Here is a 25,572-nt window from a genome sequence, read left to right on the forward strand (position 1 = left end):
TCAAGCTAACTTGGCTCTACCCATGTCTCCTCTGCTGCTGTCAGAAGACATCATGTCACCTTTCCTATGGAGTCTGTGTGAATGGACAACACGTCTTACATTGTCTTCCATCGTGGCATGCAGGGATTTAGTGAGGCTTGAAGTTTATTTGTAGCCAACGACACGGTTGTTTATCGAATTACGATGTCAAGCCAGCGACACTTAGAGGAACATTTGATTTGTTGGACCTTTTTTAACAGCAGTTTACCCATTTTATCCTCTTAACCTGTTGATATTTTTAAGACTTTCTGATTAACGTGAAGCATTAAAACACACAAGAGAGCTGACGTCTACAAATCGTACTGAAACCGCAATTTATGCATTTTCAGAACCACATATATTTCCGTATCAGTTCACACAACGGCACAATCACACTGAGGCAGGAGCGACATATACATCAACATGCGCTAAAGACATTCACCACTATTTTGGCAGCCATTTTGTTTTCCTAAATGCATGGCTCCTCAGCTGTCCGTCTGTTGGTGCTGTCAGCCACTCCTGTGTGATTGGTCTGATAGGCTTGATGCTCATCACTCTGTCAGGCTAGGCTCGCCTTTCATTAGTCTGGGCCCCTCCATCCGCCACACTCACACAAATCACATTGACATCCAAACTCCTCAGATCCACAGAGCAATTTAACTGATATTCATTAGAGGGATGACAAGAGCTGATGGGAGATCTGTGGAGTGGAGGAGTGGGGGGGGGGGGGGGGGGACTCATTCTCCTCCTATCCTATCCCTGTCCTGTCCGCCTCCTTTCTTCCCCCTTCACTGCTGACTTTGTTTTAGGAGCATTCAGGCGCATCGGCGTCTATAACTACCCAGCCCTCAAGGATAGTCGAGACAAAAGAACAATGGATAACACATCTAATCTCCTATTTATTGTCGCAGAAAAATACAACTGAGAGGAGTTTGTGTCTTTCATATTAAATAATTGGCTACAGCAGATCCATAGCTTCTACATTGCTCTCCTCTAGCAGCCACTATAATGCTCATCCAAGCAGAAGTCCAATCATTTAGCCCTCTCCCTCCAGCCCCTCATTAACCCCCAAAGTGTCAACTATCTCATTAACTCCCCCAACCATCCTCACCCCGAGTCCACCGCTAAGCCGAAAGCATTCAACACATATACAGTGTTGAAAAAAAAATGGATCATATCTGGAAGGACTCAGCGAGCTTTGAGAACTCACAACAATATTCAATAAGGCAGCTCAGCCCGTTTCATTTGCATTATCAATGGCTACCGGTCTGAATGCCATCTTTCAATTATCATCCTTTGTTAAGGGCTTTATTCTCCTTGTCAGATGTGAGTCATCACTGGGTTCTCCCACAACGTTAGACCAATGTATCCTAAACGTCGGAGGGCCGGGAGCAAGTCTGAGGCGGTAATGAGTTTGTGCGAGAAGACGGGGTCAGGACACAGTGTGTGTGTGTGTTAATTAATCTGTTCCCGGGTGGGAGGAACTGAAGCGAGATGATGAGATTTAAGAGAGTAAATGGGTGTGCGGCACTCGAGCTGTCCTCTGTTGAGTGAGCGAGCAGGGTTAGAGGCTGGGCAAATGGCCGTCACCATAGTAACCAGATAACTTCCCCGGCCCCGAGTCACTCAGTCAGTCAGTGATGACGAGCAAAGCCTGGGAACATCAAACAGAAAGAAGATGGTGTCCCAAGGAGTCTTCAAATAAGACAAACGGTAGATGGTGGAAAATCTGAGAAGTAAGTGTGTGAGTCTTTATCATGCATACTAAAAAACATGGAAAAAAACTTTATTATTACATGGCACTGAGCCTGAATTGTGACTACTCTGATAGCATCAACACCTGCCAGTAAGATTGTTAGATCCAAAAGCCTGCTTTGAGGGAATAGCACCTGTCTGTGCATTCTGCACCACTGTCAGCTTGTCTCAGCGCGCGTATATAGGATCTGCTTTATTTTTTCCAAGGGACAGTCTTGGAGTCCAGGTGTGTGCCAGATCTGCTGTCTGTGCCCAGGGCTCCTGATGGCATCCAAGCCCCCGTGGTAATCAGCCCACTCTGCCTGCTGTTCCAGCCCGCCTGCCTCCTTCTCCTCCTCCTCCTCCTCCTCCTCCTCCAGTGGCTCGTTTCGGAAACATCTGGTGGTTTACATGCAGCACACACCACCTGCCAGACGCCTTGCAGGCAGTGGCACTGCTCGCAACTAGTGCGCCTCACAACAACGCGGCGACACAGGAATCACTGGGAATATCAAGAAAAATTGTGGTTGTGAAGACAACTGCAGATGAAAATGCTGAGGGTTCTTTAAGTTCTGCTCAGTGTTTCTGCAGATGCAACCTCGTGAGCAATCTGTCGGCTGATTTGTAAATGCTTAGTCATCACAAGGTGGGACAAAAATTGGGAGGGATGAGTTTTTTTTTTTACTCTAAGATGTATTGTTTTCCCTGCAAGCCAGGTGAAACATTTCATAACAGCTTGAGAATAACATTTTGGACAACACCGTGATGTGCCACTCTTCATTAACAAACCGATTTGAAATGTCGCTTGTTGAAATATTGTGTTTTAGATAAGAGATTCATAATACACCTTGATTTACACATGTTTGAGTGGTAAATATGAAAGAAAACAAATGTTTTATGCAGCAGTTAATTCAATTTAATCATAGAAGCACAAGGCATTAACATATTTGTATTAGTTTCTTTTTTTTATCAAATAACATTTATAAAACTATTGTGCAAAACAATGTCCTTTTCATCTTCTTCAAAGGCTCTGCACCAGTGGATAGTCATAGTCCTCTTAAATTAGGAAATATAACAAGTATGCATAATTTAAACAGCGAGTTGTAAGCTTATACACTATATATACATTTTTACACAGACCTGGATTCTAAGTTCCCCCTTACTCAATGATAAAGAACAAGGCAGCTTTTACAATCAGCAAGAAAATCAACAGGCTGTACAGAGAAAACAAAAAAACAAAACAAGCAATGAACCTTTGCTGTTTGGCAGATTCTTATAGAAGAGCGTTCCCAGGCATTTGGCTGTTTTAAGGTGTTAAAAAAATGACCAGTTTGAAAGGGCATTTTAAAATGTGGACAGGACAGGACAGGACTGTACAAATGTTAACAGTAAAACTTGTTGAACATGCAGTCTACCAGCAAATCAGAACCAAACTCACAAAAATAAATACAATAAAGTTAATACATTTCAAGTTATTAGCCGACCTTCTTGTCAAGAGATTCACCACGATCGTGAAAGAATCTGTCCTCAACAAATCACGCTAAATATCTTTGACCTACAGTATATTTTGGTGAAATCAGAAATGTTTATCGGCCGAATAGATGTAAACGCCATGTGCTGACTATTTTAATGGTTCATGCCATCATTGTGCATTACCACACTTTCAAATACGCTGTTTTTGTTTTTAACAGCCATTCTACATATGTCTACTGCTGAGAGTAATTTAGTGTTTCTCTACTTCGCTCACATATAGCAGATGGTCCTCTGGAGACTTCCCATGGCTCTTGCTGAGGTGAAGCTTGATGGCGTGCTTAGTGGCAAATTTACGGACGCAGAGCTGGCAGCGGAACACTGTCCCATTACTACTGCAGTCATCTTGTGATTGTGGAGAAAGGAAGGACTCCAGGGGCACTAGTTTCTCGGAGAGAGTGTGGGAGTCTCTGACAGTCTGTTTAGGGGACAGCTTGGCCAGGTCCCTGATTCTGAACCCTAGGTGGGCCTCCAGGTGGCATACATACGCTGCTGGGGTGCGGATCTGTGAGGCACAGTCACTACAGAAGAATACAGGTTGACCCAAGTCCAGGTTCTTGAGGAACTTGGTTCTGCCAGTTCTCCTTAGCTGGTACTTGACGTTAGCCAACCAGTGACTGATGGTGGTCATGGAGAGGCCCGTGAAGCGAGACACATGCATTCTTTCCTGTGGGCTGAGGTCGTTGATGATGTACTTCCCCTCCGATGTCTGCCTCAGGCTCGAGGCAAAGTGGGCCTGCAGGAGGAGGAGGTGCTGGGGGTTCCAGTTAGAGTGACGGCCTTTGCGTTTGTGGCCGTGCAGGGATGCTTCGTCGTCGTCATGAGTAGAGCCCACGATCTCGGCTTTGTCTGTGACCCGGGACCGTGAGGGAGGCTTTGGGACATGGTGGGACTGAGTCAGGTTCCTCAGCATGTCTGAGATATCCGACAATGCGTTTTCATGCAGAGGGCTGCTGGATGTGTAGGGAGAGACACCCGTTAGCTTTGCAGGAGTATAGAGGGAGGAGGGCGAGATGGAGGACGCCGTGGATGAAGGGGTTAGGGGGGCTGAGCCTACAGAGCCCCCTCTATCACTTTTCCCTTTAGTGAGGTCCATAGGCTGGTCATCACTGGGCAGGCAAAAGCTATTATCAACTACACTTTCCGGCTTTTTGGTTTGTGAGGGAGGAGCGGCCACAGCAGCCCTCTCAGCCATGCTCTGGCTAAGCCTGGAGAGCAGGCTCAGGGGATCTTGGTTTGGCAAGGAGGGCTTGGCTGCTTTCCCCAAATGAATGTTCATTACTGACTGAAGAGCACTTAGAGGGTTGACAAAGGGCTGCTCTGGAGGAGTATGGCCAGTGATAATGGCTGTACTAGAGCTCAGCATAGAGGCGAGCGGGGATTTGACTGCTGTCTCCCTCTTGGGTTCGGTTGCCGGGGATGCTCGGTCGCTATGGCTTCCCCTGTCGCTACTGGTTGGCGTGACCGCCCTCCATTCCCGAGGTGAGTCAGCCTCTCCTCCCCTGTGTGATTCTCCAGCCTCACTACTACAGGGAGAGGGGTGGTTCTCCATCTTTGGAGACAACTGCTTCACCCTTTGCTCTACTTTTGCTACTTTCTCAGTCACCTTTTTCACTAAATCCTCCATTGCCTGGAAGTTGTTGCTGGGGAATGGGGAGGACTGACTAAGTGGTGGGGAAATGAGGGGCTGGTTCTTGGCAAGGGAGGACAGCACTCCATCCCCTCCGTTGAACAAGAACTTCAGTGGGGAATTCTTTTCCATGCTGCCCTGTTGGAGCTTGAGGGCACTGGGAAACTGGTAGGCTGCGTGGATGCTAGGATAGCCCCCCCAGCTTGGATTCCCACTCTGTGCCTTGTTGATGGCTGATGTCACAGTGTTTTCCAGTGATTTGAGAATATCAAAGCCACCTTTAGGGCTCTCCTTCAGATCCTCTTCGGTAAGATAGCTATACTTTGAGATGTCATATTTTTCCTCCTTCTCAGCATCCTCCTCCTTCCCATCTGACGTTGCAACTCGCTTCTCATTTCGTCCAGCCTCTTGCTTAGAGCACTCCTCCTCCACTTCCTCCTTTTTGATATCTTTAAGAGGAGGTGAGGTAGCGGGAGGACTTGTCGTAGTTTGAAGAGGTGGAGGAGAGAAGGTGGAGGGTGCGAGTGGGACAGATTGGACAGTAGGTGTGGTAACCCTACCAGGGTTGGGGGAGGTGGCCTCTGGAAGTGTTTTGATTCTCTTCCCCACCGAGCTGGTCACCCTTAGGAAGTGTCCTGTCACCATCATGTGGGTTCTCAGCTCTTGCAGTGTATTATGGGAACTCCCACACTCCATACACTTGAGGATCTGAAATTTGTTGGATTCAAACTGCCAAGTGTAGCTGGCACCGTTCTGGTGGCCGTAGCGGTTGTTAGGAGTTGTGTAGGGGCTGGAGGAAGGTTTATGTGGGGGTTCACCCAGGTCTGCCTGTGGGTGCTTAGCTTTGGGGGTTCCTTCTCTAGAACGTGGTGCGGCCATGAGGTCCAACCCCACGAATCCCCTTTTCTTAGAAGACATGATTTTGGCTGCCAAAGGGGCCATGGGCTCCTTCAGAGGCACTTTCTGGTAGTGTTTGGTCTTGATCATGTGGACGCTGAGGTCCTGGAGCGATTCAAAGGAGTGGCCACAGTACATGCACTTCAAGACTTTCTGGGCATCCTCCTTCCCCTCCATCTCCATCAGGGACCGCTTACGTGGCTTAGACCAGCGCTTTGAGCCACTGCCTGCCCTGTCATGGTTGTCATCGCGGTAGTGGCCTGTATCATTCATATGAATTGTCAGCTCCACCAGGGTGTCATATGCGGCACTACAGCCCTTACAGCGGAACTTACTGGCCCCAGTAAAGATTGAGCCAAAGAGCTTTGGGTTTTGCCTGTGGAGTTGGACTGTACTGAAGAGGCTAGGCTCAGACTGTGCAGGGTGACGGCTCTGGGGAGTCTGCTGTTGTAGTGTCTTTGCCACTGCAGACTGGTGCCAGTCATAGCTACCGCTGCTGCAGCTACTATTGCTACTAGTGCTGTTGCTGCGAGCTGGCTTCTCCGTAGAGGCCGACGTCTGCGCCTGTGGCGGTGTGGAATTAAAGTTCAGCGGTGACCACAAGGGGCCGGTCAGGAAGCTGGAGTATATAACCTTCATTTGTTCTAAGGTGTCCATGCCTATGGGAGGTGTTTTAGTGCCACCATTCAGAGGTGCTGTGACCAAGTTGCCCTCAGCTTTTCTTGAGGGACTCTCAAAGTCTGAGAGACGGTCACTGGTCTCGCTCACATGTGACTCACTGTCCATCTCTGGTCCTGAAAGTTCTGCTGCCCCAGCTGATTCCTGGTCACATGCCTGCTCCTTGGCAGGCTCTCCACTTTGCTCCACAAACTCATCTTTCATGGGAAGGTCATCCTGAGGGGCTGTGGGCAGGTCGTCTGCTTCCGCCTCCTCATCCTCCACACTGTGCTCTGTCAGCTCCTCCGGAGAATAGGCTGTGAGGAGAATGGAGACAAAGAGAGAAAGAAAGAGATGAGTTAAATTGCAGGGAGTGAACGCGCTATGTTAGAATAACTGGAGAAAAAGTTTCCCTGCTATGTGTGCCCGAGGACTCCCAGGGATAAATGAGCCATCTGTGTGGGAGCCTTTAAAGCTGAGCTGAGAAATTACAGTCATCCCATTTCACCTCATCAACCGTTGAGGTGTTATTTTCCTCTAGGCGAGCCTGTATTTATATACTACCCCAGCCACACGGAACTTATGCCTCCCCTCTTTTCACTCCTTCTATTGGAGGAAAACAAAAAAGAAATATCTTGGCAAAAAACATAATGCGCCATTTTATTTATCTCAGGGCGCAACAGCTTGAAATGAAAACTAAATCTGAAATTAATGAAGCCCAATCTCACTGTGGCATTCTCCTCTGGGGTAATAAATGAGTTGGATCAACCTCCATCTGTCAGTTAATATGTCTGACGCCTCTTCATCTGCCTCTTCTCTGATTACACACATACAGTACATACAGACACACACACATGCGCACACAGACAAAGAGCATATCTTGAAGGATTTCAAGAAAGGGATGTCAGACTTTCGTTGATGAAATGTTGACATGTTGAACAGACTGTATCATCTGGACTGAAGTGAGTTCATTAGTGTGTTAAAATGTAGAAGATAGTAAATACTCTTCTGTTCAAGCTGTAGTCTTAAAAGCAAATCGCAACCGGTCTAAACGGGCATTGAATGCCATGCAAACATAACACAAACACATTTCTCTGATCAGGAAAAAGAAATTAACAAAATAAGGGAGGGAGAAAATGAGACCAAGGGAAGATAAAACGCACAAGGTGAGGTTCTAGGAGCGTCAACATAATGGCAAAGCATAAGCGGTCCGTCACTGTGCATGTTGCCGCCCACTGCAAAGATGAAAAGTGTGTGTTGGCACAGAAAAATACACACAAACTCCTGTGTCCACCCACCCAACTGCCGACTCACCGTCCACTCACCCCTTTCTTCCACAGTGTCACCATGCCCCCTCCCTCATTTCCTGTCCACCTCACTCACGAAACCGCTCAGCTTAAGCAAAAACAAATAATCTCTGAAAATAGCGGACGGCCTGTGGACGGGTCTGCGGCCATTTGGACAATATTGTAAACGAGGACAAATACCAGGGAAAGAAGCCGTAGGTATAAGCTTTTATAGTTTGGGCACTCGTACAATGGCGCTTGGGCATGTGGACACAAACAGGCACCCACATACACGCACTGTGACTGAATCCTTCATTCCCCCCACCGCCCCACACACTCACATCCAGTCTAAACAAAAATGTCATAGCTGAAATAACTCTCATTTCCAGTGCTAACAGCCAATCTCTAGGCAGCCATGCGGCTGGCGCTGGTCTGATTTGGGCCCTGGGGGCACAGTCAGCAGGCAGCCCCACTGAGAGGCCAGCCTAATGGAGACCTGGCAGGTGCAGACCACTCTCCGTCCTCCCGGAGATTTGGTTTGTCACTGGGTATCCATTACCTGCCATTCTCCGCTGATAGGCCCCGACAGCCCTGATCAAAAGATGTCGTCGGGCCCCAGTCCGCTTGGCAGTCAGTGGCATGTCGTTTGTAAAAAAGGCCAAGCAGGGTGTAAATAAAATGACATGATCACTTCCCCGGCCCCTCATGTTCTGGACACAATTATGATAATGTGGATGTGGAGCGGAGGGAGGGGTCTGGGAGGATGGAGAAGGGGGCGAGGAGGTAAATCGCTCACGCTCGCGCAAACACGCAAGGTAGATATCTCACTGCTACCGGCGCTCAAGCGACTGCCCACACCCTCTGATATACTTTCTCTTCCGCTTGTCTTGTGGAATGCGTTTGTGTCAGACTCTCATTTGAAAGAGGAAATCCAGCCAGGATGAGGTAGTTAATGTGTTTGTGTCCTCACTAGCTGGTCACGGATGTCAGCTTGCATCAGGCGAGCCCGGCACGCCGCTTGACCAAGTTGTCAGGTCACCTTTCTCTTATTCCACATATTTCTTCACATGGTCTTGCTACTTCATCAAACTATTGCCACATCCAATTTACATTTCTTACTAATAGAGCTGCGGCCCAATAGGTTATTGTTCATTTGTCATTAAGCCTGGATAGCACAGAAAGAGGGCTAGAAGTCCAAAAGGACCAGCTATAAAGCCTACAGAGTCTAGCCATGCTCCCAGGCAATTTAAAATGCAAAACAAAAACCATTATGTCTGAGCACTATCTGTTAATTTAATCCCCAATGACTGATAATCCATCACACAGGGCGACAACCACATCCAATTATTCTCCCTGGCTTGACTGACAACAGAGGTGATTTATCAAGCTAATAAAAGGTGATGGGAGTATAGAGGCTCCCTTAGAATAGAAAAAAAGAAGAGGATTATGAATACAACAATACTCTTGGATTGCAGTCTTTACTAATATCCAAGCATATGGTTTAGGGGCCAATATTTTCCAAATGTGTGTGTACGTATGAGAGAGAGAGATAGAGCGTGCGTGTGTTCATGTTATGATAAAGTGAGCCGATGCCATGTGGGGGAAAGACAAGAATCATTAGGTTCCATGATTGATTCTTTAGGGTGGGGGTGTGGTGTGGGTAAGAAGGGTAGGAGGTGCACTTTCACACAATCAACATCTCAGTCACGCCTCACACAGAAATAGCAATAACACATCCACACAAACACAAAAGCTGCAGAAAATATGTGTCTCACGTGAAGAAACACACACTTCACCTTAAGACACGCGACGTCACATGCACACCCCCACGGAATTAAAAATAAAGCTAGTCAGTCAGTTATGACACCAGCTCAACCCCCCCCCCCCCACACACACACACACAGACCCCTCTTCTCAGACACACTCGTACATGCACGTAGATGCAAGCGATGAGGAAAGACAGTGACATCTTGGCATGCAGGAGGCATTCCTGTGGAGTATCATTTTCATAAACATAAGGGCCGCAGACGAGGAGGGAGAGATCATCTGATAGAAATACTGCAGTGCTGCTCTGACGATCAGGAACAACAGACAGGGCAGGGACAGGGGGTGATTAAGCAGGAAGGTGCTGTGGCTGCCTCTAAAGCAGAGCCTCTCAGCGTCTCGCTCTCTCTTCGTCTCCTTCCCTCTGTCCCATGGGCTATTTCTCCTCAAGCGCTGCTGAATACACTGTCTGTTTTTGATGCTGTATTTTAAATAGGCTTTGTCTGCAAGAGAGAGACAATAAGAGGATATAACATGAAAAAAATTAAAATCAATCATGCGTTTCTCTAGTAGAAATCTATGCAGTCCGTTCTTTGTGAGATTATCGCAGCTCGATTCAAATACAATTTGAATAACGTTCAGTGAATGTGAATTTGCGGGAGCGCGATCCCATATACCTTTTCATCAAGCTACTGCTGAATCCTGTTCCCTTTATAAAACACAGTGCATATTCCTGGTCTGGCCCCCCACAGCTGGGAAAACAGTCTGGGAGCGTGATCACACCCAACAGCAGCGGGGTAAACAGGATGTGTCATTTAAAAACTCTACCTGTGTCTGACCCTCGTACTCAAATGACTGCTTGGTCTCTTTAAAGAAAAAGGGACAACCTTGCCCCAGGCATCATGGTACGAAAAAGAGGCGAGTCCTTTGTGCGGTCATCATGTGTAAAATATTTCATCTGTGCTTTTTTTTTTACGCTAGACAATAGCATAGACGGCTGTTAAACGTATCATCTCTGTTCTGCAAAAATAGGGTTAAAAAGGATTTGTTTAAATTCACATTAAGCTACTACTATTTTAAATGATGTGCTACCTACTTCATAAACCAATGTAATGTACAATGTCAATTCAATGTGTACATTTCTGTGCATTACACGGATATAAGAGAGGAATAAGAACGCCTAAGTAACAAACTACGGGGATTTTGAAGAAAATAAAACAGAAACTAACGCTGTTGCAAAAGTATTGTTTATATGGGTTTCAAAGCTTGATTACCACTCTATTGATATTTATAATCACTGTACGCATAGAGAACTGTACTGTGCACAAAGACACAGCTGGGATACAGGGAGGAGAGAGGAAATGGTCTACATGGGTGGTCCCTTATAGCGAGCTTACTGTTATTATTACAAAAAAGTTTTATGCTTCTTCAAAGAAAACAACGAAAATCAAGCAACAGGAATAAAGAAAGCACAGAGAGTGCAGTCTATTGTTTATGGTTTAATAAATTATACAACAATGCATGACAATGGGATTTTGACAGAGATGCACTTCTTGTGTTAAAGATAACATATAAATAAAGTGAATTCATATTGTTATTCAGTTGAAGAACAGAGGAAAGGTGGGCGTAGTTAACAAGACCTTTGATGACATGTTGGTTGAGATATCCGAAGTCAGTCGGGGATCGGATAGCGGGGAGAGAGTTAAACTGTCTCGCAACATGACTAGTCTTTCTTGACATGTGTACAGTATTTTAACCGGACCTTGACGCCCTTAAACTAACACAGCCCCTCAACAAGGGGGCTCTTACTGGCAGGAAACCGCTCCAGAACGTTACAGGACAGGAAGTCACCTCAGCCTCAATCAAAAAAAAACAACAACCCACAAACCACCGACTTCCACTCACGCTCTCAAGTTTCCCAGCAGCCTAAAACTCTTCAAATAGATTAGAATAATTTAGTCCAAAACAGCCCCATTCTGTCAAAATAGCAGCAGATCAGTAACATACCTAAAATGCCTTTCTGTTGCACACATTTGTCAAAGCAGCACACTCAATCAAACGTAGCTCTCTCCCTTTGATCCTTACAGCCTGGCTGAAAGTCCCACCAGAAAATACGTAACAGGTGATCTCCGGCCATTTGAAAAACATTAACAAGTCCTGACATGATTAGCTTTATCGGATATGACCAGAGAAAGGCCATCATGTGCGCTTCGGTTTTTTTTGGGGTTTTTTAATACACAAATCTGCTGCTCCAGGACATCGTGTTTATACAGGCTCTCGTGTTACAAGCGATCGAGGATGTCTCGGTCACTTCTTCATTTGTGTGTGTTCTCTACCCCCTGATGGCATTGTGAATACATTGTGTCCGCCGATTGTAGTGCAGGATGTGTGATATGGGAGATGGGAAAAACAGAGAGATCATTCTGGCCCCAGGCACAGCTTCGGGCTGAAACTTGTCAATGCACATAGTAAGAGAGAGGAGAGAGAGGAGAGAGAGGAGAGAGAGGAGAGAGAGGAGAGAGAGGAGAGAGAGGAGTGAGAGGAGTGAGAGGAGAGAGACTGAATAGATTCAACCCTCGGCTGATTGTTGTGTTATGAGTGGACCTCTTAGCTGCCAGCTGCACGTATAGACCTTCAAGACTTGAAAATTCATCTCGTTTATCTGACGTGAGACGAGCAACAAACACATAAAGGTCTCCCGTTACTGACTCTTAACGTAGGAGAGAACGAGGTGACTCATAGTTCCAGTCACAGTTTTTTTTATTTGACGCAGCCACAATAAGCGATAAAAAAGGAAACAAACAAAAAGCCAACACAAACAGCTTCCACAGGTGCAGAACCAAGGGCAGCAATAAGGATCGGAAGGCGGCGTTCCAGTCCGACATGCACACAGAGCCTCTCTGGTTCGATGAGATGTAGTCAGGAGGACTGGCTTAAACTGTACCACATCTCTGCCTCCGTCTTTCCATCACTCTCTCTCGGCCTTACTCGGGCGGTTCTCAAGCAAAGCTCCATTTAACAGAACCAAAACCGCTGTTTATTTGCACATTCCTCAAACTGTTTAGGCCTCGTAACAAAATGTTGTTAGAAGGTCGCGAGGCTGTGTAAATATATTAGTCTTCAGCTTTTTTTTGTAGAGACACAAGAATGCAAGAATTACTCAGACCACAGCTTCACAGCACACTTACAAAACACTCGTTTCACCAGATTAGACAGAGTTCATACATAGAGGCAATAATCTAAACGAAACTATTTAGCAGTGTAACTTAATACAGTGGTTCTCAACTTTTACGAGTCGCGACCCCCCAGAATAATCAGTTTGGTGCTGGCGACCCCTGGTTGTTGTCCAATGTGCTCCAGGCACCGCGGCTTTTGATTCATTCAGTGTCGTTTTCTCTCCCACTGACCCGCCGGAAATCCCCCATCAGAAGCTCATGTGCACGCACACTTATGCCACCGTTAATACTCTTAATAAACTGAATATAACCGAATCTATTTCAAACCTCTCTGATCTGCCCATATTTTCATAATCAAAATAACTTACTGGTGAAACTATCTTAGTCAATAATGCCTGCGTCACGGCAGGGTCGACAGTTGTCTGATGTTGTTGTGTCCTTGCTTCTGAGGTTAAAGGTGAGTAATATTGTATCATGCCATATTGTAATGGTGGGTAAAACTATGAAGATAGGGACAAAAAAAACAACCTTTATGTAAGGTTTGTGTTAAAACCCACATTAGGTCTGAGCTTAAGGCTGGGGGTTTAAACAAAGGTTACTGCAGTTCAACAATTCAGGACACGTCTAAAATCAGGCCTACTTTAAGTCTCGAGTCGTAAAGCGATGACGCTACGTCAGGAGCTCAAACTGGGGATACAGTTAAGAATAAAGGATTAGTTTAGGTATGGAACTGGGATTATGTTTGTGGCTTGTAGCTGCAAGTGAAACTGGGACTGTGCTTAAAGTTGAATCAGGGGGTGAAGGGAATGAAGTCAAGGCTTGGGAGTGGGACGACCAAACCCCTCTCACAACGCGCAGCTGCTGCCATGATCGCCTAGCAACGAGGAGGTGATGGACGAAGCCTGAAGATGGATGGCCACCATAAATCACAGCGGTGAGGAGGAGGAGGAGGAGGAGGTAGGAGACAGAGAACGAGAAGTGGACGATAAACAAAACTGTTTTTTTTTCCTTTTCATTTTCTGTGGCCTTGCCTTGACCTCTCACTGTACTCTTGTATTCATGATTGTTGGGGAATGACACAGGGCAGGGGGGCTCTTCTGCACAAAGCTTAATGGAAACTTCGAGGTAATAATTACAGTCAGCTAGATTGGATCCATCGGATCATTTCATAATGTACAATCGCAATAATCGCCATTGGAGGCGTCTACGTGCCCGCCAGCATGTAGAGGTTTTTTTTTTTCCAGTAACTTTTTTAAGATGATAATAATGACAGACGATACTTTTCAAAACCCAACCCTCCAGGCAAGGCAATCTGGGTAGTGTAGTTGCGGGATAAACATCCCTAGGCTATCTGATTATGGCCTACTGCTGCGGCACTGGTGTCTAGTAACACTCAGAGAGAGCGCTCAGCCATCCATCACACAGTGAGTGTCTGTCTAAGGCTTTCCACCCTGCTTCTTCTCGTCCTGGCTCTCCAGTTACAGCCATACACGGCCGGCCTAAATAATATTCTTCATGATAAATGGCACTATAAGCCCGGTATCCATCATTAATCTGATTTTTAAAGAAGCATCCATCTTGGAGAGCGCCTGTTAGGGCCACGGGGGAGCAGAGCAGCTCGGGTTCATTTAAAGGCCAGGCTGCTGCATGAGTGATACCCGTCAGCCCTGCTCATCAGGCAACACACACACACACACACGCCATATGGCCACATGTGCCATACACACACCTCTACGGCGCCCCTATGAGTGTCCGTCGAGCACATATTATGAGTAAACAACACCAACACACTTGTCGGACTTTGTGTACTCACAAAGCATATTTCTCCTCTTCAGTCAGACATCGTGAGGCGTCTCACGGAAGAACATTCTGTCACTCATCAAAACACAACTCAGTGTAACTCAATCCTCCCTGTCATCTCCAAAAAATCTCCCCTCCCAAACGCTTCTCCTCAAGGGTTTCAGGAGAACTCACTCTTCCCTGGAAAAACTCTCGCACACACAAACGGCAGTCTCTCGCCCCAGCTCCACATTTACTCCGCACCTCATTCTCCATTCCTCTCCTTCTCTTTGTTTCTCTCTGTCTAGTTCCCCCCCCCTCTTTCACTCTCTCTTTCTCCTCCTCTCTGCCCCCTATCCACCTCCCTTCTGTGTGTCTGGTAAAGCCCGTTTGATAAATGACACACGTCACCGTGTCAGAAGCGAAGGGTGGGTCAGTGATAAATGACTCTGTTGAAAAGGAAATCGGCTCTCTGGCATGGCCGCGCTATTCTCCTCCTGGATTGGGTTTCAGGACCCCTGAAGACCGGAGCAGCTCAGTTTCCCCCGAAAAAGAGCACACATCCCACCAGGCTCTGAGGCTCGCTACCTCTAGGAGTGGGAGACAGAGAGAGAGAGAGAGAGGGAGAGAGAGAGAGAGGGTGGGTGGGAGGTGGGGTTGGAGGGATCCAGCCTGTCCCAATTGTCGCTACAGTGCAGCTGCATCTATCACAACAGCGGTGGGACTATTTTTACAAAGCCTCCGACTCAGTGCCCAGACAGCAGTCCCCGGCTGAAAACCTCGGCTGAAAGCACACTGAAAGCTGAAAGGGAAGAGTGGATGGCTAACGGTTTTCTATTTGTGACACTACTACAGCACTTATACTCCTCTTTCTCTCCCGAAGCCCAACCCTATGGCTTGACATCTGCCAAGTGTGTGTTAAAAAGGAGCGAAGGCCCATTTCACCGCCCCCGCTCTTCATCGTCCCCACCACCACCAGCGCCTCCTCCTGTTCCTCCCCCTCTGCCCTCTTTCTCTCTTACACTGTCTCTTTCACTCACTCGCTGGCAGGGTGGCACTGTTATCATTACACAGGCAGGATTTATGGAGTCAGGGCCGATGGCAAAAACAAAAAGGCATCTGTCAATACCTGTGGGAAACACTCCGTCAAGCCTTCCCTCCTCCTCCTTCCACTGGCGCTCACAGCCTCATTAGGTATGCACTTATCAGACACATGGATCACAGACATGACTCAACCGCACCGGAATCCAGCCATAGGACTTTCATTAGCAACGGGGCCTGCAAGACCAAAACATTTGCCGCACTCGCACCTGCAAACATCGCCAGCGGAGGCGCATTGTTGTGAAAGCTAGCTAGCGCTCTATGCCGGCCGAACTATTAAGTCCCAACTCGTGCTCCCCTGCTGCTTCCGTTCAGGGCATGCTTTTCACACGTAAACAACAGGAAGGCAGACCGATATAAAAAACAAAAAACGCTTACTTCATTTCACTCGCCAGTTTTTACAATCTGGTCACAACATGTGCGCATGTGTCTGCAATGTGTGCTGTGAAAGCTCGTATCTTTACTAGCGCCAACACTGCACGTTTGTGTGCTGTGGCTGGTGTTTCTACGTCGGGATTTACGTGCGCTGCATAGGCGGTGTGCAAAGACGGCGAGAAGGGAAGAGAAGAAGAAACTGCACAACGTAGACGGGCCTAACGAGCTCAGAGAATTATGGCTTGACCCCGGCAGGTGGCCGACAGTTACAATTCCTTTCATCACTATCACTAGCCAAACCACACACACACACACACACACACACACACACAAACCAAACAAATCAGAAAGTTCATGCCCACTGATGTCAGCGCGCACACACACACACACACACACACACACACACACACACTCAGAGACTGACATGAGTGATGGCTGCCAGTCTGGCAGCGATAATCCTGACCCCGCAGAAACAAGAGACTGTTGCTGTGGAGCCTTGTCCAAATCAGACAACCCCCCCCCCCCCGGACCCCTCCTCTGTATCGCACTCTCTTATACACACACACACACACACACACACACACACACACACACACACACACCATTCTGCAGAACCACTGTCCAGGTTAGACATTCCAGCGAAATGGCCGCGTCTTTGCCCACACGTTGTTAAGCCGATTGTCAACTTCCTGTTAAGTCCGCCGAGCATTTTAACTTTCCGCTGCCTTTTCAACAGCGCCGGGCCTCTGGCTCGCGGCGAAGCTAATCGGCAGCCATGAAGGAAGTAGGTCTCTGCGTTTCCACAGCTGGGAGAGTCCCTTTCTCATGTTTGCTCGGCTGTTTACGTGGCCAGCTGCCCTCGGTTGTTAAGAGCACTCAGACCTGACCCAGGTAGGCAGGCCCATTTGTCACCTGCAGCGGAAAATTGAGTTACAGCACAACCAAAGGCGAGCGGCTCTGTGTAATATCAAGTTGATTACATCAAAGTGGTGGCAAACCTCATTGGGCTGGGCACCCCGAGCTTGTCATCTCCAATCACAGGGCCTGTCAGGACTCCATCAGCCTCACGGCTAATTGGACCAACGCTAATGAAGCAGGCAAAACAAGTTTTGTACTGTGGAGGGAGAAACACTCTCAGACAGGGGAAGGCAAGACGGAGAGAGAGAGAGAAGCTGAGAGAGTGTGTTGGAGAGACAATGAGCGAGCAAGGCAGTGTGTGTGTGTGTGTGTGTGTACACATGTGTGTGGAGGGGAGGGGGATAGATTTTTCATGCAAGTCTCAAGGTTGCAGTGGGCTGACTCTCCCCCTAAGTCCCTAATCAAGGCCCATCATCTGTCATCCTTTTCTTTGCTCTCTCTATCACCATGCTCTGTGCTGCAATCAATTCATCATCACCCTTTGTGTGCCACTGAACAGTTGACAACTTTATAACTTGCAGCTGCACGGGCTGACTGACAGGGGTGGAAGGGGAGCATGAAAAAAAAATGAAGAAATGAATAGATGAATGAATGAACAAAGAAGTGCGGTTTCAGGGAGAAAAAGTTGTTTTCTAAAAACACAAAACGATCTATATTACAGCCCTTTATTCCCTTTCGTCAACAGAGAAACAGCAGTGTAGCAGGGAGGAGAGAGGAGGAGATGAAGAAAAAAAACATCCTTCTCACTGATCTGAAATCAGAAAGCTTTCAGTCATTCTTTATGTGCTCCCCGCGGCCACTCTGAGCCAGTGAGCATGTACATTAGGCTGGGGCATTTTGATGAAATAAAAGCCCAGGCCAGCTTATGGCTAAACAGAATGGGAGCACTCACTCAGCCTGTCTCTGATTGACCATTAAAGCCATTGATGAATGGGCCTGTCAGGGGAGAGACAATTAAATCAAACATGAAACAAAGCCGTTGTGACGGCCCGGTCTGACAGAGCAAACCCATTCCTCCCCTCCATTACATAGCACACGGCTCCTTTTACAACCTCTAACCCACTCCTCCCGCCTCCTCTACCCACTGTGTGTGTGTGTGTGTGTGTGTTCAAAGTGAACAAGTGAGCATGTGCACATGGGAGTGTGATGTTCTCTGCTGGAAGTGTGTGTGTGTGTGATGTTTCACTGTGAAACCACTTTGTCCTCCCTTCTTTCACTTTTTCGTGAGTCAGTTGACCATCAGAGAGAGAGAAGAGAGAGAGCGAGACATAGAGAGAGAGAGACATAGAGAGAGAGAGACAGAGAGAGAGAGAGACAGAGAGAGAGAGAGAGAGACTGATTGAGTGCGAGTGAGAGGGTAAAAAAAGTACACAGGGCCTTTCAAAGTGGTTCAAACGTGACGTCAGCGGCCTGCAGCACATGGTGGGAAGTGATTTTCTGATGCAAATCGGGAAGGATCAGATCAAAGCCGCATGACAGCCAATCAATCAACCGTCAAATCAGACATGGCAACTGTCGATTATGGCTCCTTCCAGCCCACGAAACCCCATTGTCTCGCTCAAATTGTTTATCTTATCCCAAGAAAAAGGACAAAAAATAAATCTGAGGTAAGGCTTTTATTCCCCAGCTTGTGCAAAGAAGTTATGCGCTGGGATCAAATGCGCACAAAGCCCCTATGGCCCCCTTATGGCACGCCTCGGGCACTCACCATCAACAAAACACTGCTTATCTCCTCCGGGGTTTGCCTACTCGTTACGGATCAAACGACCCAAGGCAGTTGGGATCGGTAAAGTGACGGGGATTCAAGTTGGGAACAATAGGAAGCGAAAGTTTACAGCAGGCAACTCGCCCGTCGGGACTACAGTAGCTCCTCAGCGTGCGGAGCGAAAACGCAGGATTGTTGTACAGAAACTGTACATCCGCTTTCATAAAGGAACAGTTTATACGAGGTCGCACAAGAATAGCCAAGACTGACAAAGCGGATCGTTAGAGAGCAAAAAAAAAAGAAGAAAAAAAAAGAAGACAAAGTGGAAACGGAAATGCAGTGACTATAAAGTGAGCTCTACAAAACAAAGGTAACATCCGCAGTTTGCACATCGTCAACCATTACAATTGGATACACATACCTGCTGCGCGCTTGGGCGCTTCTTGTTTCCTCCGTGGCATTTTTTTTATTTCAAGGGGATTTCCGTGGAACTCTTCTTTTTCTTATTTATTATAGCCCCTCGCCGTATCCGGGAAGATCCACCTCTACTCAAAAAAGATTCACGCCTTCGTGCAGTAGACTGCACAACATCGCGGAGTCCGATGGAGAGGGAAACTAAACAGCATCGCTACGGAATAGCAGGCTGCAGGAAAAGTCGGCGAAAAAAAAAAAAAAAGAATAGATAAACGAGGTGGGGGGGATATATATATATATTTTTGCGTGTGCGTTTGATCGCGTTGAGAATGTCAGCGGTGATAGCCAGCGTCCACCTCGGCTGCCTGGTGTGGCAACAGGCAAAGTTGAGGGATAAGCGAGATGATCGCGTCACTCACAGCAGGAGAATGGGCAAACCCACCGCTCCGTTAACTCTTTACTTCTCAGAGAGGGGCGGACACCACGCGCGAGTGTCCTCCCACCTCTGCGGTCCATGTGAATCACAGCGCATGAGCTGTTCGTTGATTGTTACAACACAGCAGGCTGATAATTACCAACAAAACCACCAACAATCCGAGTAACATTCCAATAAAGTCCCCCAGGTATGTGTCATCGTAACTGGATTTAACCGTTTAATCTGGCACAGTAATGCTTGTGTAGAACATATTCTATAGATGTTATTATTATTATTGTACTTCTGTTCCTATATTCTATTGAAATGTATGACTTTATAATAATATCAAATAATTATTATTCCTAATTATTATGATTGGCCTGTAAAAGTCTTTTTAGTGATTACAATTGACAAAAGACATTTGTTACAAGCTTTGCGTCAATATGCGAAACACACTCATCCACTAATCATATTTTATTAAATGTCACCCATTTCCAAAGCTTTTGTTCAAGTTCATGATACGAATTCGATTTGATTCGTGCAATAACAAATAGCATTTTAAGGCAGTATTTATTACAGATCGTTATGTAGTTTGATGTTATAAATGTAAAACGTTTTTTTTTATATTTGATTTTTAACAGTTGATCATGTCATATATTGCTCACAGTAACTGCAGCTTAGCATTTAACCAGAACTTGCAAACAGTAGCAAATGTCCATGTAGATATATTAAAAAAATATGGAATGAACAGTAAACCAGTGGGATATTATCAGAAATAGGGGACGTTTTTTGATATGTAAGTGAACTAAATAATAGAAAATGTGCAGTAGGATATGTCAGCTATGTAAGTATTACAGTATGGACAAAACCCAAGCAATAGTAGCCTACAATGAAATGAGTTTAATTCGATTTATAATATGTACATGTAAAAAAAGACAACATGTAAAGTAAAAAATGGAGTTAAATAAAATAACTTTTAACTGCCTACAGTAAATAAAAGGAAGTGCTAATACAGGAGGCAATGAGCCCGAGCGGAATGGCCTTTATGTATGTTGCTTCAGTCAGTTTTGTAATTGTATTTCTTTTCAAAGAAAACACGCTCACATAGTCTATATATCTTATAACTAGTGCAAAAAATCTGTTCAGCAACCCCTCACTTCCCTCAAAATGCAAACATGCCTGAGGCCCTGTCCTCGCTAATTTAATGTGAGCCGTTAAATGTTAGCTTTCATCACAGTAAAAGCATCACGTCTCACATATATCCACATTAGGTAGAGATCAAAGCCAGTTCAAGGAAGGAGCGTTAAGTCTTAGTGCCAAGGTAATGAGGGTTTTTTTTTTTTCGAAACTCGTCTTGCTTTTTTCTCGAGCCAGCAGTATCTCTGCTGAGTGGGATGGTCCCGGGTCACCCTCTGTGCCTCTGATGTGTTCTGACCCCTGCCAGCAAAAAGACGGATACAAATACCAAAACATGCTGCGTGTGGGTGCTCAATGCTGCAGACATATTGTATGCACACACACACACACACACACACACACACACACACACACAGTAGAAAGTGCTCAGAGTCAAGGATCTGCCTGCTCACTCTTTCAGATACAAATCTAAAACCTTATGCACCCACAAATGGAAACATATGGACTCCTTTCTCTTTCTTCCTCTCATGCACACACATGCTTGCACACACACACACACACACACACACACACACACACACACACACACAAGCAACCACACTCAGAGAACAAGAATTAAAGACCTCTCTGATCAGGGCTCGCCCCCGCCTCCCCGTCTCTAAGAGCACAGAGGCTGGGTCTCTGTCACTTTAACAACATGAAATTACAACCCAAATGGGATGTCAGGGGTTAGCAGTGTCTCTAAGAGAACTATGTGAATATATTTCCTCCTATGGACTTTCCCCTATCATGACCTCCCCCAGGAACAAGAAGTAGTCCGGTGATTGACGTTTTTACAGCCAAATTAAACCGTCTTGCAGGCTGCTGGAGGCAGGAGGAGAAAGCAGCCGTTCCAAAATTAGTGAGCCATCATCATGACAGAAAGTAGCGGGGACATGGTGTCATCCAGCTACTGTATCGATTAACCCATAAATAGTATATGGCCTCTACACAGTGGCTCTCCCAGGCTTACACTGTAAATGGAAGTTATCTCAGCTGTGCATCTGTCTTGCTTTGCTCTGTGCATTAAAACTGATATCCAGAGACAGCAAGGTTGGATGTTTAGAGCATCACGAGTAAGAGGACAATATGCAGATAATTAGTGACATTTAAATTGTATCTTGGATGTTTTTTGTGCTTTATCATTATTGTGCTGATGAAAGTGTTGAACTGTTTTAGGAAATGCAATTTGATCAAAATAAGTGTGGGTACTTTTAAAAATACAAGTACTGTACAGTATGATTCTCTCTCATGTCAGGTAGCCCCGTTGTATTATTCCCTTTTTCTTGCTCTTGACACCAGGATTATCATAAAAGAGGAGCTTCTGTCACGCCGGCACTGATTTGCACACAAGTTCTCCCAATCAATCTCAAAGTTTCCGATTAAAAAGCACGAGCTGCCTCTATTTTTCCATTGAAATCTCGTGGCAAAAAAATAAAGAAAAGGGAGAGTCCTTTCAATTTCATAGCTTCCAGAACACTCAAGTATTCATTGCGCTCTACTTTTCGCTTTCAACCTCTCTGCGGGAGGCAGGACTCATGACATCTATGTATGCTGCTCCTATTCACAATGCTATTCAGCTTTCAGATGTGTGCTGTAAGCGATCCCTCAACACCATCAGATCGCTCTTATTGCCACCATGGGCCATGTCTAGAAAGGCAGCACAGTGCAGCGTCACGCCGCAAACTGACAGTTCTGTTCTCGAAGACGAGTCCCATTCAGCGGCGCTTTGTCCAATCGAAGGGCCGCTCTTCTGTAAGGTGGCAAAGTTTTGGCTGCTATTTCCAAAAAAAAACTTAAACGGCAGCAAACACATACAAAGCGTTTGTCTGTGTGTGTTTTGTTGTCTCATCTGTGTATTCATGCGGGTACGTTCATGTGTGGGTGTGTGTGCGTATAATGCATGGCCCTGTTGAGAAGAGTGATTGCTTTATTCCTGCCATGTAGGTGCTATGGGGGCCAGGGCTGTGTCTTTGGGCAGCTGTATGGATGGCTTGAGGAGGTCTCCATCATTCATAAAGCACACTCCTACATGTAGAATTGATCTTGCAAAGAAACAGGGTGGCAATAGCAGTTCATCAGTCTTCCCCGACCACAAATCACTCGGAGGTGTCTCCCCGGGGGAGAGGTGACACCATTGTCAGTGTGGCGCTCCCCTCGGACAACAGAAGGGGCAGGGCAGGAACTCTCGCTCATACGGTGGCCCCAAAGTGTCCAGTGAAATGTGAACAGCATTTGAGTAAATATGCTGCATCCACAGTGAAGCTCAAACAATGTCTGCACTATAAATAATATGCAGGGAAAGACCATTAAAAGTACTTTGGCTGACAATGCAGCTAAACCAAGCCATAAAAATAAATAACAGTCTTGTTCTGTTATCTGTTTGAATACACGTTTTCATAATTTATCGTCACTGTTTAGTGCATAGAATAGATGTATTAGAGGAAAGACATGATTCAAAAGGAGAAATAGGCACAATTGCTGTATTAACTCATTTTTCACAGATCTGATTAATTTTTGAAAATGCACCTAGACGCCAGGCACTGAAGTCAAACAGGGTTCATAAAGGATGCATAATTAAAGCTACCTTTACTCATAGTGTTTAATATATGCAACTCTGCGTATTAATAACCCGGGTCATTAATTTGTATCAATCAGCTATGTATGGCACCGAGTAATTTCCACTCCTGTAAAGAGAATTGGTGAGATGAAGCTCTTGCCTTTGGCCTTGGGTTGCACATTACACTCATCTTACATTAGGGCACATGCTTCTCCTGTTCCTCCTCCTCCTGCTCCTCCTCATACCAATTGGAGTCTGTCATTGATCTTCATTCTAAAATAATCTCTTATCATTTCTCATTGTGAGCCTGCAGAAAAACCTTTTCCACATCCCAATTCATTAGCTTCACACTGGAAATAGAAAAAGCTCGTGGAAAGGTGGACATGTGATGAAGGCTCAAAGTAAGCACCTTTAAAACATGTCCGCCAATCCACCTTAAACACTCATGATCTTTCTTTAAGCTCTTGACATGCTACAGTATTTCTCTTCGGGGCCATTTGTGCCCTTAAGCATCAACTACCCACTGTAAAAAACAACAACACTTTTCTGCTCTAAGGCTGTCACTCTCCTCTAGTTTTCAACCCTTTCCCTCTGCTATCAAGCCGTATAGTTCAGATTTCACGTTGCGTCTTCATTAAAAAACATTAACATTCACAAACTGAATGGGTCGGCCGTTGAAAAGGTCTCCTTAACATTTCTCACTGCTTCTCCCCAGACGGCCAACACGCAACTCCTTCTCAATCATTGTCCAGACGGGAGGGGAGAGGAGAGGAAATGTGTGAGACGAAAGAGGATTTTTCTTCTTTTTTTTTGTAACATAATTTTGTGGTAAATTATTATGAAGAATCTGATAAGGTTCATCCTTTAGGGGAGGTAGATGAGTCCACGCCGTTTCAATTAGCACACTTCTGATTGTAGAGGCAGAACTCAGACGATTGATCAAGTCTGTCTCCCGTCTTCTCTTTCTCTGCCTCATTGCCCAAAAGAGCCTTTTAAAATATTCAGGTAGATTATGAATTGTTACACCCATATCTATTTATATCTCCTTTATTGACAGTATTACATTTATATGGAGTCAAGGTGAGGGATTTAATTTAAGACTCTTGCAGAACTGCTGAGAATATTTAGAAGACTGATTAAAGGACCAATGATTTATATGATGAACACGTTTTAGGGTGGAAAAGTTTAACGCAGGATAACTCTATTATGGATTTGCTGCGTTCTGCTGGTATTTGCCATCCTGAGCAAATTCAGGAATATTTCAATACGTTTTAAGAGCTTATGGTCTCACTGAGTGACTAATAATTGTGGCGTTACCTTGTTTTGGAAATTCAAAGCTATACGTCTGGCACATCGCTCCCCTGATGTCACGTCAGTCTGCTTAGTGCTGTCAGCTTGTGTTTGAGAGAGGGCTGAGTTCTCTCTTTCCCCTTCCCTCTCAGGCGGGGAACATAAAAGGGAGGATGTTTATGATGGACGGGCAGCTTTTTAAAGAGAGGCATCACAGGGTGTTGGATGGGAGGGATCCGAATCAGGACGGCTGTGATGTGACGAGACAGACAGGAACATCCTTCTCCTCGTGTCGAGATGTCAAGCAGGGGGAGTCTTAGCAGAGTAGACAGTATCATCACTCTCCCAAGTCAGGCAAGAATTCGCAGGGGAGGAGAGAAGTAAAGGGACAGTGGTGCAGAGCGGGCGGCGTCTCTGGCATGTTGGCCTGACGTTTGTGTCAGGTTGGGCTTCTTTCTTTGTTACCTTGTACTTTTGCTTATTCTTTGTTACCTTGCTCATATTATACTTCTGGAGATATATACGTTTTCTTTTCATGTAAATACCACGTCGACGTAAATATCATTCGTGTACAACAATAACACCGTTTTTATCTGTAAAAACCCAAATACCCAAAACGGATATACTGTGTATGTGTGAAATGATCTCACAGGAATGGTTGAATAGGTTTATCAGCTTTCTTGCAGAGAATTAGATGAGAACATTGATACCAGTGAATGAGCGTATTTCCCAAATGCCAACCTATTGCTTTGAGGATATAATAACAGGTAAGGTGGCATGAAAAGGTAATACTTCGGATATAAATTGTCCTTGTTTTATTCATCCCTTACACGCCGTTAAACTTTACACGTATGGCTCATGTCTGTGGATGCATTTTGTGAGGTGCTTCTTCCTGTTGAATTACGGTTGAAAGACATTCCAGTTTTAGAAATAATCTGCATAAATTTACACCTTTTAAAAATGTGCAGGTTCTGTCTTCCTCTTCCTCTTATCCTGTTTGGTAATTAGCCTTTGACCCCCCCCCTGGGCTCACGCAGGCGCGAAGATTGAAGGACAGAGATAGTTTAGCCGATGGATTTGACATCGGAATTTCTCATCAGCCTGAAATGTTGAGGGCAGACCTCCCAATTTATTACATTACAGAGCA

General features: G+C 45.8%; 1 protein-coding gene across 2 annotated transcripts; it reads right to left on the bottom strand.

The window, feature by feature from the left end:
- Positions 1-2,657: 2,657 nt before the first annotated feature.
- Positions 2,658-19,113, bottom strand: tshz3a (teashirt zinc finger homeobox 3a). Of its 2 annotated transcripts, none has more exons than XM_079269221.1 (2): positions 18,992-19,113; positions 2,658-6,783 (listed from the first exon to the last, which is right to left on the bottom strand). In XM_079269221.1, exons 1-2 carry the CDS (start codon positions 19,029-19,031, stop codon positions 3,476-3,478), a joined length of 3,348 nt encoding a protein of 1,115 aa, XP_079125347.1. In that variant the 5' UTR covers positions 19,032-19,113; the 3' UTR covers positions 2,658-3,475. The 2 variants fall into 2 exon arrangements, with proteins under 2 accessions (XP_079125347.1, XP_079125348.1); XM_079269222.1 differs by lacking the exon at positions 18,992-19,113 and adding an exon at positions 14,506-14,537.
- Positions 19,114-25,572: the final 6,459 nt, after the last annotated feature.

This window comes from Melanostigma gelatinosum (assembly GCF_949748355.1).
Source record: "Melanostigma gelatinosum genome assembly, chromosome: 1".
Classification (NCBI taxonomy): Eukaryota; Metazoa; Chordata; class Actinopteri; order Perciformes; family Zoarcidae; genus Melanostigma; species Melanostigma gelatinosum.

Coding starts and splice junctions, on each gene's coding strand:
- tshz3a (XM_079269221.1), bottom strand. CDS start 19,031: ATGCCACGGAGGAAACAAGAAGCGCCCAAGCGCGCAGCAG. Junction 6,784..18,991: donor AGCGCCCAAGCGCGCAGCAG/GTATGTGTATCC, acceptor TTCTCCTCACAG/CCTATTCTCCGGAGGAGCTG.